At 38.7% G+C, this 16,774-nt stretch overlaps 1 protein-coding gene across 6 annotated transcripts in view; it reads left to right on the forward strand.

The window, feature by feature from the left end:
- NOVA1 (NOVA alternative splicing regulator 1) overlaps positions 1-16,774 on the forward strand; it is a 771,806-nt gene that overhangs the window by 520,634 nt on the left and 234,398 nt on the right. For all 6 annotated transcript variants that reach the window (XM_044069573.1, XM_044069575.1, XM_044069572.1 and 3 more), the window contains exon 3: positions 15,759-15,925. In XM_044069573.1, coding sequence (XP_043925508.1) covers positions 15,759-15,925 — 167 coding nt within the window. The remainder of the gene's footprint in view (positions 1-15,758; positions 15,926-16,774) is intronic.

Raw genomic sequence — 16,774 nt, forward strand, 5'->3', positions numbered from 1 at the left:
ACCATTTTATACCATTTTTATCCACATATATCCCCTATATATCCAGAACCTACCCATACTATCTAGTCTGACCCTGCCAAGAAAGTTAAATAATGGTTGCTTTAATGTAGTTTTGCTTCACAGAAATAGTATCAATAGCTACATTTCCACCTTTCTTCACCAAAATACCCATTAGGCCTGCAAAGCCAGAACTGCAGTTTTATCAACAGACAGCATCCATACCTATTCCACACTCACAGTATCTGGAATGATTCTGTTAGAATAAAAGTTTGTGATTACATTAATGTATTTTTTTTTTCAGAGAAACAGTACAACTTGCATTTCCAGACTACACATTAGTTCTCCAAAGCCAGAATTACAACAGGAAACGTAAGGGCCAATCATGTCATCCATAGGCATCCCCATACTTAGGACCCTCCCATGTAGTTGTCGACTGTCCCTGATTTTGTGAACATCCTTGAATTTGTCTGATAATGTGTCCCATTTTTCATAACATTTTCAGTATTCTGTTGAAACATGGAGGATTACCAGGCAGTCAATAAAACAAGACATTAAAATGTTATACTTCGGTGGTGCAGCGGTAGCGTTGTCACCTCACAGCAAGAGGTTCTCCCGTTCGATTCCCTGCTGGAGTGCCTTCTGTGTGGAGTCTGCATGTCCTCCCCATGGTCAAGTGGCATTCAAAAGGCATGCGTGAATGGGCGTGCCTTCGTTGAAGGTTGGGTGTTGAGCTGGCACCTCGGCACCGTAAAAATCTACTACCAGTCATTAGCGGACTGGAGTTCTGCTGCGGCGACCCCTAACTGGGAAAAGCCAAAGGAAAAAGAACAACAAAGTTGTTAGAAAAATCTATGTTGATGCAAAACCAGCTGTTGTATAACCTCTCTAAGGTAACAAAAGTAAATTTAAAAAATGCCCTTGATTTTGGAACTTGGACCTCATGGTTTATAGGTATACAGTAGACTAATGACCGAAGGGGCCTTTTTAACCAGACATGTTTCTCAAATATATCTGCCATGTTTTTGACACCCAAAGATTAAAAGATTATTTAAAGGAGTATACTAAGGCTTGGGGGGGGGAGGGCAAGCATTTACAAGATGCCTCTGACTATTTGATGGATAGGAGCCAAATAAATGGAAAGAAACATGGCCAAAACAAATAGAAACATTATAACCTAAAATAAGAATGCACACATCTAGAATTGTGGGGGTAACTAACAGAGCTGAACTGTCACTCATTCATATATTAAGCAGGTTAAGCCAAGTAGACATCAATGTCTTGTTAATGCAACAAACGAGCACAGGAGTTGCATCATTTGCAGATAGGGTTACCAACTGCCCATGTTTGTGAAGGACAGTCAGTCCCTGTTTAGGCAGCTGTGTTCTGCGAAAAAAACTAAAAATTGCAAATGTCCTGAGATTTAGGACAAAAAACATTTCCTAAGCTTTCTTTGACAGTTTCATAAAACAGTTATTCTGTGTCTGAAACATCGAAATGTTATATGAAATAGCATAAGGAACTCACATGCTATAAGAACAAGCTTTTATTTGTGCAAAAAAAGTGAAGTTCTGTACTTTTCACTGACAGTGGATATGTTTTGTTCTGCAAAATATCACGTTTCTACACAAAAAATTCCCACTTTGGGCATTTGAAAAGGTGGCAACCCTATTTTCAAATGGAGTGAAGCTATGAAACAAAGAGCTTAAACAGGTTGCTACAGCACAACCTTAAACTCTGTTGTATACTGACACACACAATATTAACACAAGTAATTCATGTTCAATGAACACAGCACAGTACACAAGTAACTTATTAAATTAGAAGACCCAGTGAGGCTGTCAGTCACTTCAGTACTAGTTGCCTCAACAGACCTGCTTCTAGTGTTCCCATAATGCACTTAGAGAAAAGGCACACGTCCGAGGAAGTTTTTTTTTTCTGTCAGCTCAAATTTCCATTCCGACTACTTAATAAAAGACAGCTTGAGCAAGTTGAAGATCAAACAAAAAACCCAAAATACTGGCATATCATTGTTGGAGCCTTCCTGTGTCCTGAAAGTGTGTTCTTCAAACTATCTGGAGATATACAGAGCTGAGTATATTTTTCTGGCACTTCAGAGTTGTGTACTGGTAATTGTTGTTTGACTAATTTTATATCATTGCTGGCTGACTTCAGAGTTGTGCACTGTTATTTTTGCTTCACTGTATAGTTTTTCAGATCTCTGCTGAAGGTGTTGGTTTTTCCATACCCACCCTCCCTATTCCTGTGTTGTTTAAATTTGGAGTTTTTGCAGTTGCCCGCCCCCACTGTAGATTTGATCTTGGACACTTCCCCCAGTCCCATCTCTTTACCTCATTCTACCTAATAGACTCCTTCTGCATTGTTTTAGTCATTTTTAATTTAATTGCATTTTTAAACTGTTTGGTCTAACATTGCTACATACTCAAGTGTGCTAGCTTGCACTGTATTTGAATTGTTTTGACTGCTGTTTTAGCTACTTTTCTGTATATATATTAAAAAAAAAAAAAAAACCTTTCCTGTAACTAGTGTAGTCCAGATTCAGATTTGCTGTATCCAGGACTGTATGTAAGCTTCTGAGCCCCCCCCCCCCAACCTTTCTGTGTTGGAGGGAAGCCTTCTAGCTTATCAGTGGGAGTGGTAAGCACTAGGTAACCTATCTACCGCATAAGGAGTGGTTCTGGCCCAGAAATTGTAGTTATTGGCCGTTTGGGCAGTTTTTCCACCCCTCTCAACTTTCTGATTTAAAAGCCCACATTTGCACTTGTTTCCCCCCTTTCCTGTAACCAGTTTAGTCCAGATACAGATTCTTACATTTAGCACTTGAATTTGCGTATTCGTGATCAGCACTTGTTCAGAACTTGTAAGCACTGAATAACCTACTAATTACTACAGCACTCAACCTTCCTCATTACCTAGAGGAAAACAGTTTTGGTACTTACTTTCCTCACTTGCTTAGAGAAAAACAGCTCTTGTACTCACTTTCCTCACTTATCTAGAGGAAAATAGTTTTTTTATTCAGGCATGTCCAAGGGTCAGCTCCCAGTGTTCTCTCCTGTCTATCTGATGAATCTGGGCATCTTGGGGCAATGTAGAAATTGCCTCATGTACACAGACAACCCTCTCGTCCTATCACCCAACACTACAACCTGTGAGAGATGCACTTATCTAGCCAAACTGGAGGAAAAGCTCTCTCCAGTCAAGAGTGAACTTGACAGTCAAGAGGAGAAGGTAAACACATGCACCACACCACACTCATCACATAGTCTGACTAAATCTACACCACCAAAATCCACACATAGAAACACAAAAACATTAGCAGAGGCTCTCAATAATAATCTGCTCAAGCAACAGAGACCTCCAAAGCAGAAATGCAAGCAACCCCCCCCCAACACAACCCAAATGGCACATAGCCCGCAGACTCAGTGGGCCACTCAACCACAGCCAATAAAGCAAAACAACATACCCAACACACTAGTCATAGGTGACTCTATAGTCAGGCACACTGATGTCCCACTCACCAGGCTAAACAAGGAGAAGGGTACTGTCAGCTGCCTGTCGGGTGCCAGGATCCGCCACATAACCCACACACTCAGGTCACTCCACAACAAGTACAAATGTGACTGTGTCATTGTCCATGTTTGTGTGAATGACCTGCGACGTACCTCTTTGGACTACATGAAAAGGGACATGGAGGAGCTCTCCGATCTTGTAGTCCAGGCAGGTATGACCCTAGCCCTGAGTAGCATTCTGCCATCACCCAGAATGATGCCGCAGTACAAGGACAAAATGACTTCAACAATTGGCTAAGCTTCTGGTGCCATTCTAAAGGGATCCAGTATCTGTCTGCCTGGGAGGGCATGGTCGACCGACCACGATGCTTTGCCAGAGATGGCCTGCACCTGTCACCCCTGGGATTCCGGATACTGGCTAAGGTTCTTGCCGCCCCTATAGTGCCTTTTTTAGGCAAAGTTCAAATGACAAACTCACCACCGTAACAGGAAAAGGCAAGCAAAAACTGAGGGTGATGCTACTCAATGCCAGAAGTCTAAATCTCAAAATGCACTCACTCGAGGCACTCCTTAAAATGGAGAACATTGATATCTGTGCAGTGACTGAGACCTGGTTCAAGGCTCCAGAGAGTACCCCTGCACTACCAGGCTATAACTCATACCACACTTTTCGGCCATGTAACCTGGACCGGAACACCAAAGGTGGAGGTGTGTCCATATTCATTAAGGATATCTACACCTCCAGGCTAGTTGCTCAGCATAATGCAGCCGAGGTTATCCAAGTGCAACTAACTCTGGGCAAAACTGCAATCCAAATTGTAGCTTGCTACAGATCACCCACCATGCCCCAGGATTCCCACTCCTCTTTTCTTGATGTACTAGAAAATATTAGGGTTCAATCAAACACCCTAATAATGGGCGATTTCAACTACCCCACCATTAACTGGGAAAAATACTCATGTACCAACTCCTTCGCTCAACGCTTTCTGGAATTCATAAACTCCAATGCCCTGGATCACCTTATTCACACCCCCACCAGGGGCAACAATATCCTAGATCTAGGCATTACCAATATGAGTGACCTGTGTTCCACACCTGAAGTCAATGCCTCATTGGTCCGATCCGACCATAAGCTAATTACCCTAGATATCCACATCCTGCTTCCACCCCCCATTAAGGAAACCATGGTAAAAAATTTCTCCAAAGCCAACTTCATGCTTCTTAAGACAGAAGTGGTGAACTTCCTGACACCCATGCAGATGGACAATACAGTTACGACTACTGAATCCTACACAATTGCACTTTATAAGCACTTACATGAGTGCATGGATCATGCTATCCCAAACAGAACCAAGACGCCATCCTCCAAAAAAAGGAAGCCAATCTGGTGGTTCTCTGCCATAAACAAACTGTACAACAGAAGGAAGAAACTGTTGCAAAAGAGAGTAAAATCCAACGAGTGGAGGAGCTCCCTGGTCAGCCTCAGTAAGAAGCTGCGATCCCTGATAAAATCCTCCAAAGCTAGTTACAAAAACAAAATCGCCACTAATTCTAAAGACAACCACAAAGCATTCTATAGCTATGTCAAGAATCTGAATGGCAACACTCAGATCTGCTCTGAGATACAGCACAATGGCACTAAATATACAGACCCAAATGATATTGCCAACATCCTCGCAGATAGGTTCAGTGCTAAATTTACCCCCCTCTCACCCCCTAAAGAGCCCATATCTATACCGGAAGAATGCAAAGTTCCTGTAATCACAGCTGAACAGGTAAAAACCACACTCTCCAAAGCCAAGAACACAGCATCCATGGGACCAGGCAACATCCCAGGCTGCGTTCTACACGAAGTACAGAACGAACTGGCACCCCACCTAAGTACCATGTTCAATCATAGCCTCACCTCAGGCTTTGTGCCTGCTGAATGGAATGGCACACAGCAACGGTTATCCCACTCCACAAGGGGGGAGCCACCATGGACTCCGGGAACTACCGCCCTGTTAGCCTGACAACCCTGGCCTGCAAGGCCATGGAATGTATCATCATGGAACTTATAAACAAAGACATTGGTAATCTCCAAACTCTGGATCCCACCCAGTTCGGGTTTGTAAAAGGCAGATCATGTCTCCTAAACCTGATCGACATCTTTGAAGCAGTCAACAAAGCCGAAGACAAGGGTAAGGTGGTTCACACAGCCTATCTAGATCTTGCCAAGGCTTTTGACACCATTCCCCACTATGGAATTATAGATAAACTCACTAAACTAGGTATAAATCCCAATGTCACAAGATGGGTTGCCAACTGGCTCACTGACAGAACCCACACTGTGAAAGTAGCAGACTCCAAATCCGACTTCAGACCAGTGACAAGTGGAGTACCACATGTTTCAGTCCTGGGTCCTCTCCTGTTTGGTATCTACTTCTCTGAAGTACAGGCTAACACAGAAGGTCTTTGGCTAATGAAGTTCACAGATGACTGCAAACTAGGAGCCATAATCGAAACTCCTAACGATGTGGATATCCTGCAAAAGGGCCTCACTGAGACAGATGCCTGGTGTCAAAGCCATGGCCTCAAGCTCAATGCCAAAACGTGCATTGTCATCCCCTTTGGTAAAGCTCTGTACCCATGAACTACAACATAGGCGGTAGTATACTTAACACCGAAAGTGTGATAAGAGACCTTGGGACACAGGTGGACAGTAGTCTCTCCTTTGATAATCACATCGCCACAGTAGTCAGGAAATCCTTCTACATGGCACACCTCATCACAAAAGGTTTCTCATCCAGAAAAAGAGGTCATTGTTCCCCTGTACTCATCACTCATTAGACCCATTATAGAGTACAATGCCCCTTTTGGTATGTACCTCACAAGACATCTACAACAACTGGAAAGGCCACAGAAATACCTCACAAAGAGGATTACCTGCCTCAAACAGATGCCCTACGCAGACCGTCTCCAGCTTTACTCCGTCGCATATCACCTACTCAGAGGTGATCTCTGCCTAACATACAAAGCTATGTCAAACCCAGAGCTGTTGGACATGCTCCACTTAAAGAAATCCCAATCCCTCCAAGCTACATGCTCTAGGGACCTAAACCTTGTCACCACAATAAACAGAACATGCCGGAGGGATAGATTCCTGTCCCAGAGACTTCCCATACTCTGGAATAAACTACCTAGCTATATCGCTCCTCATTAGCATTCTTCAAGAAAAATCTTGATGATTGGATGGGAAATAGGTAATTCACCCCGGGGATCACCTCTGTGGCTTTGCTTGACAGTGGCACAGGAAAATAATTTTCTTGAGTGGCAAAAGCCAGGATACCTTTTTGGCTGGGCTTGTATAGGCCCCAGAGCCGATAGCCTAGAACCTACCTATGAACACTTAACTGTGCTAAAATGTGTGATATATAGCAAACAAGATTTGAAGTCCGTTACTCCAACATATCTTAATATTTTTTATTTCTGATATGTATTAACTGATAAATGTATAAACAGTTAACTATGTGCGAAAACAAAATACTTTAACATGCTGTCTTATAAAACTACTTCATTAAGACAACTAAATAAAAAGTAATTTGAAAGAACGGTTGAAGAAATCTTAACTACTTATACAAAAAAAACAAGTAAGTACTACATTCCTCTTTCACATAAATGGAACTTCAGTTGATGTAGTGTATTTTTTCCATTCGTAAACAAATGTGTTAGGATTGTAAAAATTAGGATCTTCTTAAGCTCTTTTATATAAATGTTCATCTATTTTCTCAGGTCAATTGGTGCTCTTTACAATCTCAATAAAGGATGGCCTTATGGCTAAGAGATTGCAACATTAATCCTACTCTAATCTCCCAAATCAATAGTCTTTAAAATGAAGGTTATTTTTTGGTTTTGACCAAGTCTTGAGCAAAGATGGCAAGAGGTATGCGCTTCCACCAGTATCTGCTTTGATCCTGTCAGGATTAAGGAAAATAATAAAAACTTACCTCCTGCAACCCACAACATGGAAACTCCCAAAATGACTCACCTTGGCTTTTTCTGACTTTAGACCGCTCGAGCATATGTTACGTACAATGCGGCTTTATTCAAGATTATAGTTTGGCCCACAACCAGAGCCGGATCATGGTCAAATGGGGCCCTAGGCAGGATAATAGATTGGGTCCCCCCAGAGCAGGCTCTCCTACAGCAACCCCCTTCCTCCCCTGCAGCAGCCCCCTCCCCAGCCATTCTAGTGTTCCACTACTTGGCTATTTCTCCCCAGTTCACGTTCTTTATTGTATTAAATTATATTCCTTGTACAGTACAGCACCACTTTTTAGAATGTGCTTTAAATTTGTAGTTTTGAACATTATTCCAGTAACCAATGAAACAAAATGTATAAACTGATATTAGCAAAACTAACCATTTCAGAAAATTTTAACCACAAGTAAATCTGCAGAAGAAGTCATCTGAATAATTCCAGATTAAAGAGATTTGTAACTAATGAAGATGTTGCTACTGGTAAACAACTTTACAGTTCAGTGGTTCATCTACAAATTCAGCTCCTGCCCTTGAATAATTAATTGTCTATGTTGCATTAAAATAAATTGGTAAGCTGGTAATATTGCAGTGGAGATTGACTGACAAGCCAGCAACAAGTTCATAGTTACTAGACATACAATGAAGGACACACTCAGGAGTGCAGAACCCCCATTCCACCCTTAAAATACATCAGATAATCAGCAATCAAAAGAGCACTTCAGTATCTGCACTCCATATACATGGTGTGTAAGTAGAATCCACAGCCTTCTGCACCAAACACAATTATTGTACTAACACTGTTTTAAATTCTGTAGCACAAACAGTGATTGCCATTTGCTAAACAAAACCATTAGTTGCACATTGAAAGCAGACTTGGCATGAGGAACAGTAAACCTCTCTTCTCTTGAAACTCACAATTCCATTAAAATGCACTGAAACTCATAATTCCCTAAAAATGTACTGAAACTCAAACTCACAGTTCTATCAGCAGTGTGGTAGTTGGTGTAGAGGATTCAGGCTGTTGTCTCCTGTAACCAAGTTACAGGGTCAAGTCTGATCAGGTTAATTGAGGAACCTGCCCTCCCCAACTAGGGCATTACATACCATACATCTCAACTTCTTAGTACAAGAAATCTGGACAATGCCTAAAATAATGGGGATACAATGGCCCAAAAACAGTGATAACGTTTAAATATTCCCTTTTTAACTTGGAAAGTTGCTAAGATGACAGGATTTGTGTTAGCATGTATTTTTTTGAAGGAAATAAAGTATGAAACTCAAATTTACGGCATTTATTTAGTTATTTCAGTCCTCAGTGCTTTACCAGAAAACATTTTATCAGGAATAGGCCAAAAATATGAGGCAAAAATCTGAACTTTGAGAGGTTTGCATACCTCTCAACCATTTAGTGAAAGAAATCTGCAATAAGCCTAATACGCCGCAGTGTTAAGAAATATATATATTTTTAAATATGTGTTGAAGTCTGCTGGCCAGTGGGCCCTGTAGCCACTGTTGTCTAGTGGAGGATCTGGCTCAGCCCACAACAGCTTTTGGCTGTAGGGTAATATTTTGATTTTTAGTCTTTATTTGGATGGAACCAAATCAAGACTGAAAAATGGCTTTTGTCATAACCCTGCTGCTGGTACTGCTAATGGGAGAGCTTTAGCTTCCTTAGCCCCCTCGGTAAATCCACCAATGTTAATCAAGGTTGCAAGTCATATGTCTGGGGGACCTTTTTTCACTCTTTACGACTCCCACTGTTGCTGACTGCTACCTAAGGAACCTATACCATTCAGATTACTTTTGTCTTGTTCCCTAAAAAAAAATAGTGTAGACTGTCCTGCCCAATATGATGCAGGCCACCATTTCATTGTATATGTTCTCATTCTCGGGCAAGTTAAAATGACATTTACCAATTGATGCAGGCCACCATTTCATTGTATATGTTCTCATTCTCGGGCAAGTTAAAATGACATTGACCAATTGATGCAGGCCACCATTTCATTGTATATGTTCTCATTCTCGGGCAAGTTAAAATGACATTGACCAAAAAAAAAAAAAACAGTGCTCTGAAATTTCATACTAACTGTAGTAATCAGCTTGCCTAATATTCGCCTACTTATCCTTGTAATTCTAACCCCATCCTCATTTTCTGCTCTTTTCTACAACCTCACCTCTGTCATCAAAGTCTACCTCTTCTTTTCCGTTATCTACTGTGACCCCTAACTTACCTTTCTCTTTCCTTCCTAAGATGTAGTATTTCACCATCCGGTATCTGCTGCCCATCAGCTGAAACATTTGCATTTTCTAACTTTAGTAAATGCATTTTCATTTCTGGTTGAGATAAGGTGGTGGATAAATAACTGAAATGTATATAACAAATATTAATCTAAGAGCTACTTGCTTCAAAGGCTGAATATTTGGTTTTCAGGGACATCTGTTACTGTGCTTAAACAACTGGGCTTCTTATTTAGTGACATCATCTCATTCTTGGTCTTTTTTTCTGCCACAACATGCTGTCCTCTGATGTCAATTGCTCTGTTTTATGCCACTCAGACCCTTGCATTAGCAGGGGCACAGCCCTGTTTAATTGCTGTTTTCTGATGTGATCTTTACTTCCTGACACTGTTTTCAGAACCTTGACTTTTTCCCATCTGTTGCCTTCATCTGACTTGTGGGTCAGTAATTATGTGTATATAGGTATCTTTTATAAATGTATGTTTTTTATGTAGGGATTTGCAGTTCACATTTGCAACAGACTACTCTGCATATGTCTGGCTGGCAGGCATAACACTCCTATAGTCTTTAGTGTGTTGTCAGTCTTGTGACAAGACATAACACAGACATTGCAAACATTGTGACACGGTTAAAATACCACCACAATTAAATGACATAAGAAGCTAGTATCTCATCTTCTTAAAAAAGGGTTAAAAAAAAAAACTTGGAAATGATGGACACCAGAAGGGAAGACATTTCAAATGAAAGTGTGAGGGAGAGAAGTCACTACGAGTGGAAGTTAGAGAAGTTTAGATATAATCAAAATATTTAAAATTCAGTATAAATGTAATAAAAGTATTTGTATACTTCATCTTACAAGTTACACTTCAGTTTTATCTATGGAGGAAAGAAAAACACAAATTAAAAAAAAATAATAATAAAAATTGCTGCACATAAATTGTTTGTAAAGGGAAATGCTCTAAAATGTTTACCTCAACTAATGTGTTGCTGAAGGAAACAGTTGAAAGCCAACTTTGATTGCTGTCAATATTTTTTCTGTCATAGGAATTACAAAACAAGTAAATTGTGAGACTGTTCATGTCTTGCCAAAGCCCAACTTCATGATTTTATTCCTGTTTCAAAAATGTGAAGCAGGTCAGGCCAGGGATGAATTTACAAGTGCCCATCCAATCATTCGGATGATTTATAAAAGATGCTAGATAGAGTGTCACTCTGCTTAACTTGTAAGGGGCAGTTTACTCCAGAGGCATGGTAGGCATTGGATAATAAATCAGTCCTTCTATATTTCTTTGTTTATGAGCAAAACTTTATTGAAAAATCAATTTTGAGAGAAGTACTGTGACGTGATAAACATTAAAAATATAACAGTTCCTAGCATATATTGAGCAAAAATACACTCCGTGTAACACAAGCATTCCCAAACGGTGTGATCTAAACAGAAGAGGAAAGCATTCTGCAAATTATTAACATTTATATGAATTATTAGTTTTGTTTCTGGGATCTAAAAGAAGGGCAGTCATATCTGCCTTAAAATGCTGGAAAATATCCCTTATGCTAGTAAGTTTTTGTATGATGACACCCCTTTTCACAGGTGTGGCTGCTAACTTCTTTAGAAGCCTTTCTTGTTAGTCCGCTACTTAAGATGTGTGTATCCGACTGGGAAGTGGTTTAAAAATACTGAATTGGATCAAACAGATATTTCAATGATGAGGGAATGTCTAATGACCTGTGAGCAACTATGTATGCATATGAATTTGACAAAAGCAATGAGACATGGTTTCAGTCAATGTTAGGGACAGGTAGTGATCCCTCGTGATGGAAAAGTGTGTGCATTAACAAAATACAAAATATCTTAATTGAGTTAAAACAACGAAATCTCACTCCAAGTAAATGGCAACCATTAACAAAAAGTCTTTGCATGTAATTTAGAGTATGAGATTTACCTTCAGCAGGAGAATCAGATTTATCACAGCCTACTGCCTCATTAGAAAAAAAAATAAGAAATGATAGAGCCACAGCAATGAAAGCATAGCAGTAATGTATTTATAACAGGAAACATCATATTCAGGCCATTCAGATAATGGTTCCTCCAGTAAACTTATTTAATCTCTAGTTCTGCTGGTTGAACCCTGATGTTTGGTTAACTATCATTGTTTAAAACCATCATGTGTTCTGTAACTTGCTCAAATAAACTTAATTTTTTACTCTTAAATTATTAGGATTAGCATATTTAAGCACTTATAAAATCATTTGCAAACCTGCAGAAATGTTAAATACCTGTCAGTCTTTGTAATAAATGATATATATCAGCTACTTTTAGTCAGTTTGTTCCATATTAGTAATCTGTTTTAGCATCTAGACTGCCTTCTTATCTACTGCATTTTGTTTTGGTAGAAGTCTGTGCTTTCATTGATGCTATAAGAGACAGTTTTCTAATATTGTCAAGTTGGTTTGCTTTATGCCATCCATGCATTAATTTGGCGGTCCACCATGCAAGAATGTTGGGAAGTTGTATTTACCAGTGGTGGTGTGGTAGCTGGGGCAGAGTTGTATGGCAGTGAGGGCATAGGCTGACAGTCCAAATTAGAGTATCCTATCTTACCATGTTGTATTACCAGTGTATGACATTTAAAGAAAAAAAAAGTGTTTTTTTAAATAACATTATTGTTTAATAGGATTTCCATTCTTGTTCTGTCTCTGTACACTTTTTTGGGTTAGCAGGAGCAAAATGTACCTCACATTTGGCATGCTAATGAGCACAGCAAAACATATATTGTACACAATGTGAATGCAGCCTATAGACTGCAATTATGGCTACTATAAAATATGCAGAAGGAGCAATTTAGCATCTTTTGAGGGCATGCAATGCCTAAGAAACCCGGAAAACATTTTTAAATAATTATATTAGTTTTACTTTGCATCAGGAGTTGAATAAAGATTATAAGTTAGACTTGCTTTCACACTTAGTGAATAAAAATAACACTATTATCTAGCTTTGCTTTTGGCAGTCTCATTAATTTTTCTTTTTCTATGGCTATTGGACTTATTAATAAAACTGCACTGTGATGAGGGTTTAAGGATTTCCATCACCTAGTAATTTTTATGTGTACTACGCAAGTGGTTTCAGACCTGCTCACATAATCACCCTACATTCTGCCTTAAATGTCCACTCTCCTATGTTGGGAGCTTTATTTCAGTGGACAGTGCTCCCACAGTGAAGCCTCACCTGCCATTTTCTGCAAAAGTGCTTTACAGGCAGTCACTCAGTGTCAACAATCACCCTGACTAGTCCTTACTGCATCCATCTTCATCCGTGCGTACTGATCCAAGTCATCTGAAGCAAAACAGTCATGACAAAAACTCTTCTTTCGTTGTTGCTGACACTTCTGTCCTGATCTTTTCTGCAGTTTTGAGCAGTGCAGTTAAATAAAACATTTAACAGCATTCTTCCTTTAATAGCTATATTGTGCACTATTACTCTGATTCTTTGGTGTTAACTGGTTAAAACAGAAACACAGAATATGCCAAATATGATTGGAATGGCTTATGTGATTAGAAACTAGCCACTAGGTGTTTAATTGTGTACGATACCTCCCTAATACACATGGTATCACATGTGCAGGCATAACTGTAGTTGTGACATCCCAAAAAACAATGTTTGTTTATTTCCCGATATCTTAGCTGCAATTCTAGAAGGAAGTAAAACTAGGGGGACTTAGAAATAGGAAAAGTAAATAGTAACTGTAGACACGTCCTATTGTGTAGACATCACTGAAATAATGCTACTGGTGTTCTCAATGTAAATCAGCCTAGACATAATTTCATATTTTAAATGTATAGCAACGCCCCTTATCTTTAGACATTTGCCATTTATACTATTTAACACTTATGAATATGAGAGAGAGATTTGGTCATTTTTGTCCTCAAAGTTACGCTTAGTGCAGTCTAATAGTAACAGAGTAAGACCTTTGAGCCAGAGATCCTGATTGAAACCATTGAATATTTATGTGTCCAATGTTCAATGCATATTTCAGATGCTCTCTGAGGGATTGGGAGGATGAAAAAAATACTAAATATTAATTTTTATTGAGTTTTATTTTTAACTCCCTCTATAGTTTCTAAAGGCCAGCAACATATACTCTGTATATGTAATTGATTTACTGTTAATAGTTTATTGTAAATATTTTACCTGATTTGCTCTCCACATTAAATTTGACCTTGTCTCTAAGCTATGTAAGCCTTTAGGAGTAAGTGAATACATTTGGAATGTTACTGTTATTTTTCTGTATTAAAAGAAAAAGTTGGTATTTCCATTGGTGCATCTAAAAATATAGATTCTCTCATTTCACTTTAGCAAGAATTAAATCCTCTTGTATCATGACTTATTCCTCGTTATGGTGTGCTAATTTACTTTTAAGCCAAGCTGTAACTTTGCCAAGTACATACGCTTATAGTGAGTCCCAACATTTAAATTCTCTTGTAACTTGACTGATTCACACATTTGGTCTGTTACATCAAGCTGTAACTTTAAATAAATAGGTAAGCTTTTAGTAATTCCTAGACCAAACCCTACTTAACCTCACTTTTATCATTAAAAATGGTAAAACATGTTCCAGTTGTTTCTTCATCCAGTATTTAAAATATTTTAGCATAGTCACATAAGAAGAAATTCTGTAGACTATAGCTGTTTTATTTTATTTGTATGTGTTAACCAGGAAAAAATATTTTTACCATAATTTGCAAGTACAGTTTTTGTATCACAATGTTTGTGTTTATTGCCCTTGATTTATTTCCATTGTATGCAATACAGATTGCATTGTGTACCACCTATCTGAATTGTTGGGATTTTGATTTTTTTTAAACAATTTTTAAGTTTTATATAAAGGTCACATGCAAATAATTTTATAGAAATATCTGTACTTTTCCATTATCGGGACAACACTATAAATGCAGTAGCTGCTGCTTGGAATCCTCGCTGTTAGCGTCTGTATGTTTGTTGCCAACCTTGTTAACTTCCATATGTGTGTTGGCCAACTACTTCATAATTGCGATAGTCTCATAAATTATTTTTTGGTCTAAAATGATTGTCATTCCTGACTCCTTTATTTTACATGTTTTCAAACACGATCGATTGCCCACAGAAAAGTGATGTAGCTGCTCTCAAGCCCTCTATAGTAACTGTTAGCAGCAAATCACGACTCCCATCTGTAAAAAAAAAAAAAAAAATTGTTTAGATATAATATAATATGTTTCCTAAACTCTAAAATCTTAAAATCCCATACTGTTAAGTTACTGAAGAATGGTTGTTACCATTGCCAAGGTAACAGTATCAACGCAGTAGCTGCCACTTGAAATAAACTGCTTCAGGGCTAGCATCTGTGGGAGAATTTCCAAAAGCAGCTACCCCGTCTAAAGCTTCCTGTAACTATTTTAAACTGCAGAGCGATGAGGGGGTACTAGTTCCTATTAAAAAAAGTTCCTGTTTAAAAAAAAAAAGAAAGTGATGCGGCTCCATTGGGGCAACACCATAAATGTGCTTAGCTGGTGCTGGGAATCCTCACTGCTAACCAGCCTTGTTAGCTTGTCTGTCGGCCAACCACTTCATAATTGCAATGTTATTTTCCAAAAAAAAAAAAAAAACACAGAAAACTAAGGCAGCTCCTGTCAATCCCCTCTATAGTAACAGACATACAGAACATAACAGCTGTGCAAAAATTACAAGCGCTAGCTACCACGTTTATACTGTTGCCCCGATAACTGAAAAGTACCGAAATATCAGTGGTTCATATTGACATTGTAGAACCTTGCATAGTCTGCTGAACATGAGCATTTTATTTATTCTTCTCAGATTGTGTATAGCTAATCATTTGGAATGTTAAAATGTTATATCTATATTCAGAAGTACAATTTTTCTAGACATTGACTTGCTGACAGTGGAACACAAATTAAGCTTAACTGTTCATATTTGTACAGGTACAACAGAGCGGGTTTGCTTGATCCAAGGGACAGTTGAAGCTCTGAATGCAGTTCATGGCTTTATTGCTGAGAAGATACGGGAAATGCCTCAGAATATTGCAAAAACAGAGCCAGTTAGCATTTTACAGCCACAGACCACCGTGAATCCAGATCGAATCAAACAAGTAAGTTCTGTGACAGAAGTTGGTGAAGGACTTTTTCTATGGTATCAAAGGGCTATGTTGTATAGCTGTTTTTTTTTGTCTAATGTTGAAAAATAAATGTCACGTATATTTTAACATTGAATTAGTAGGGAGCGTGAAGCTGTGATGTGACACACTACAAAAGGAACTGGAGTTTAAGAACAAATACAAAAGCCGAAGCCTCACTAAGATGGTGATCTGTACAATGAAATATTACTGTACATCTGACCATGCAATGTATTTTGTAAGACCAGACATAGCAAGAAGCCTTAAAAAGGGACCAAATAAATGCAAATAATGTTCCGCTTTTTTAGTCCACCTTTTAAAGTGTTGCAAAAGTTACGCATAAAGGACAATAATTCCATCTTTGAAATGGGTATAAAATTATTGTGTATTATTTAGGGTAGGAGGGCATCATTTTGTATGCTGTCCTAGTTCTAATGTGCAAATTTAATATCATTAATAAAAACTCAGCTAGTGATCTTACCACATTAGATTTGGTTGCCTAAGACTTGCGCATAACTTTCTTTTTGTCAAAATTCTAATTAACAGATTTGTCAGAAAATAAAATACAAAATTCAAAAATGAAAATCACACATGTAAACATTGTAAATTCAAATGTATTTTTTTTTTTTTCACAAAGAAAGCAAATGACTCTGTGGGGATGTGTGTGTATGTGTGTGTATGTATGCATACACATATTGTCCCTCATTGACAGGGGCGACAGGTGCTGACTGAGGTTTTTTTTTTTTTTTTTTTGGGTTAAACTCTTGGCTAGGCTTGTAAGGGCCCCAGGGCCATTAGCCTAGTAATCTCCTATGATATATATCT

The sequence above is a fragment of the Protopterus annectens genome, chromosome 4.part0, assembly GCF_019279795.1.
Source record: "Protopterus annectens isolate FY-2018-M chromosome 4.part0, PAN1.0, whole genome shotgun sequence".
Classification (NCBI taxonomy): domain Eukaryota; kingdom Metazoa; phylum Chordata; order Ceratodontiformes; family Protopteridae; genus Protopterus; species Protopterus annectens.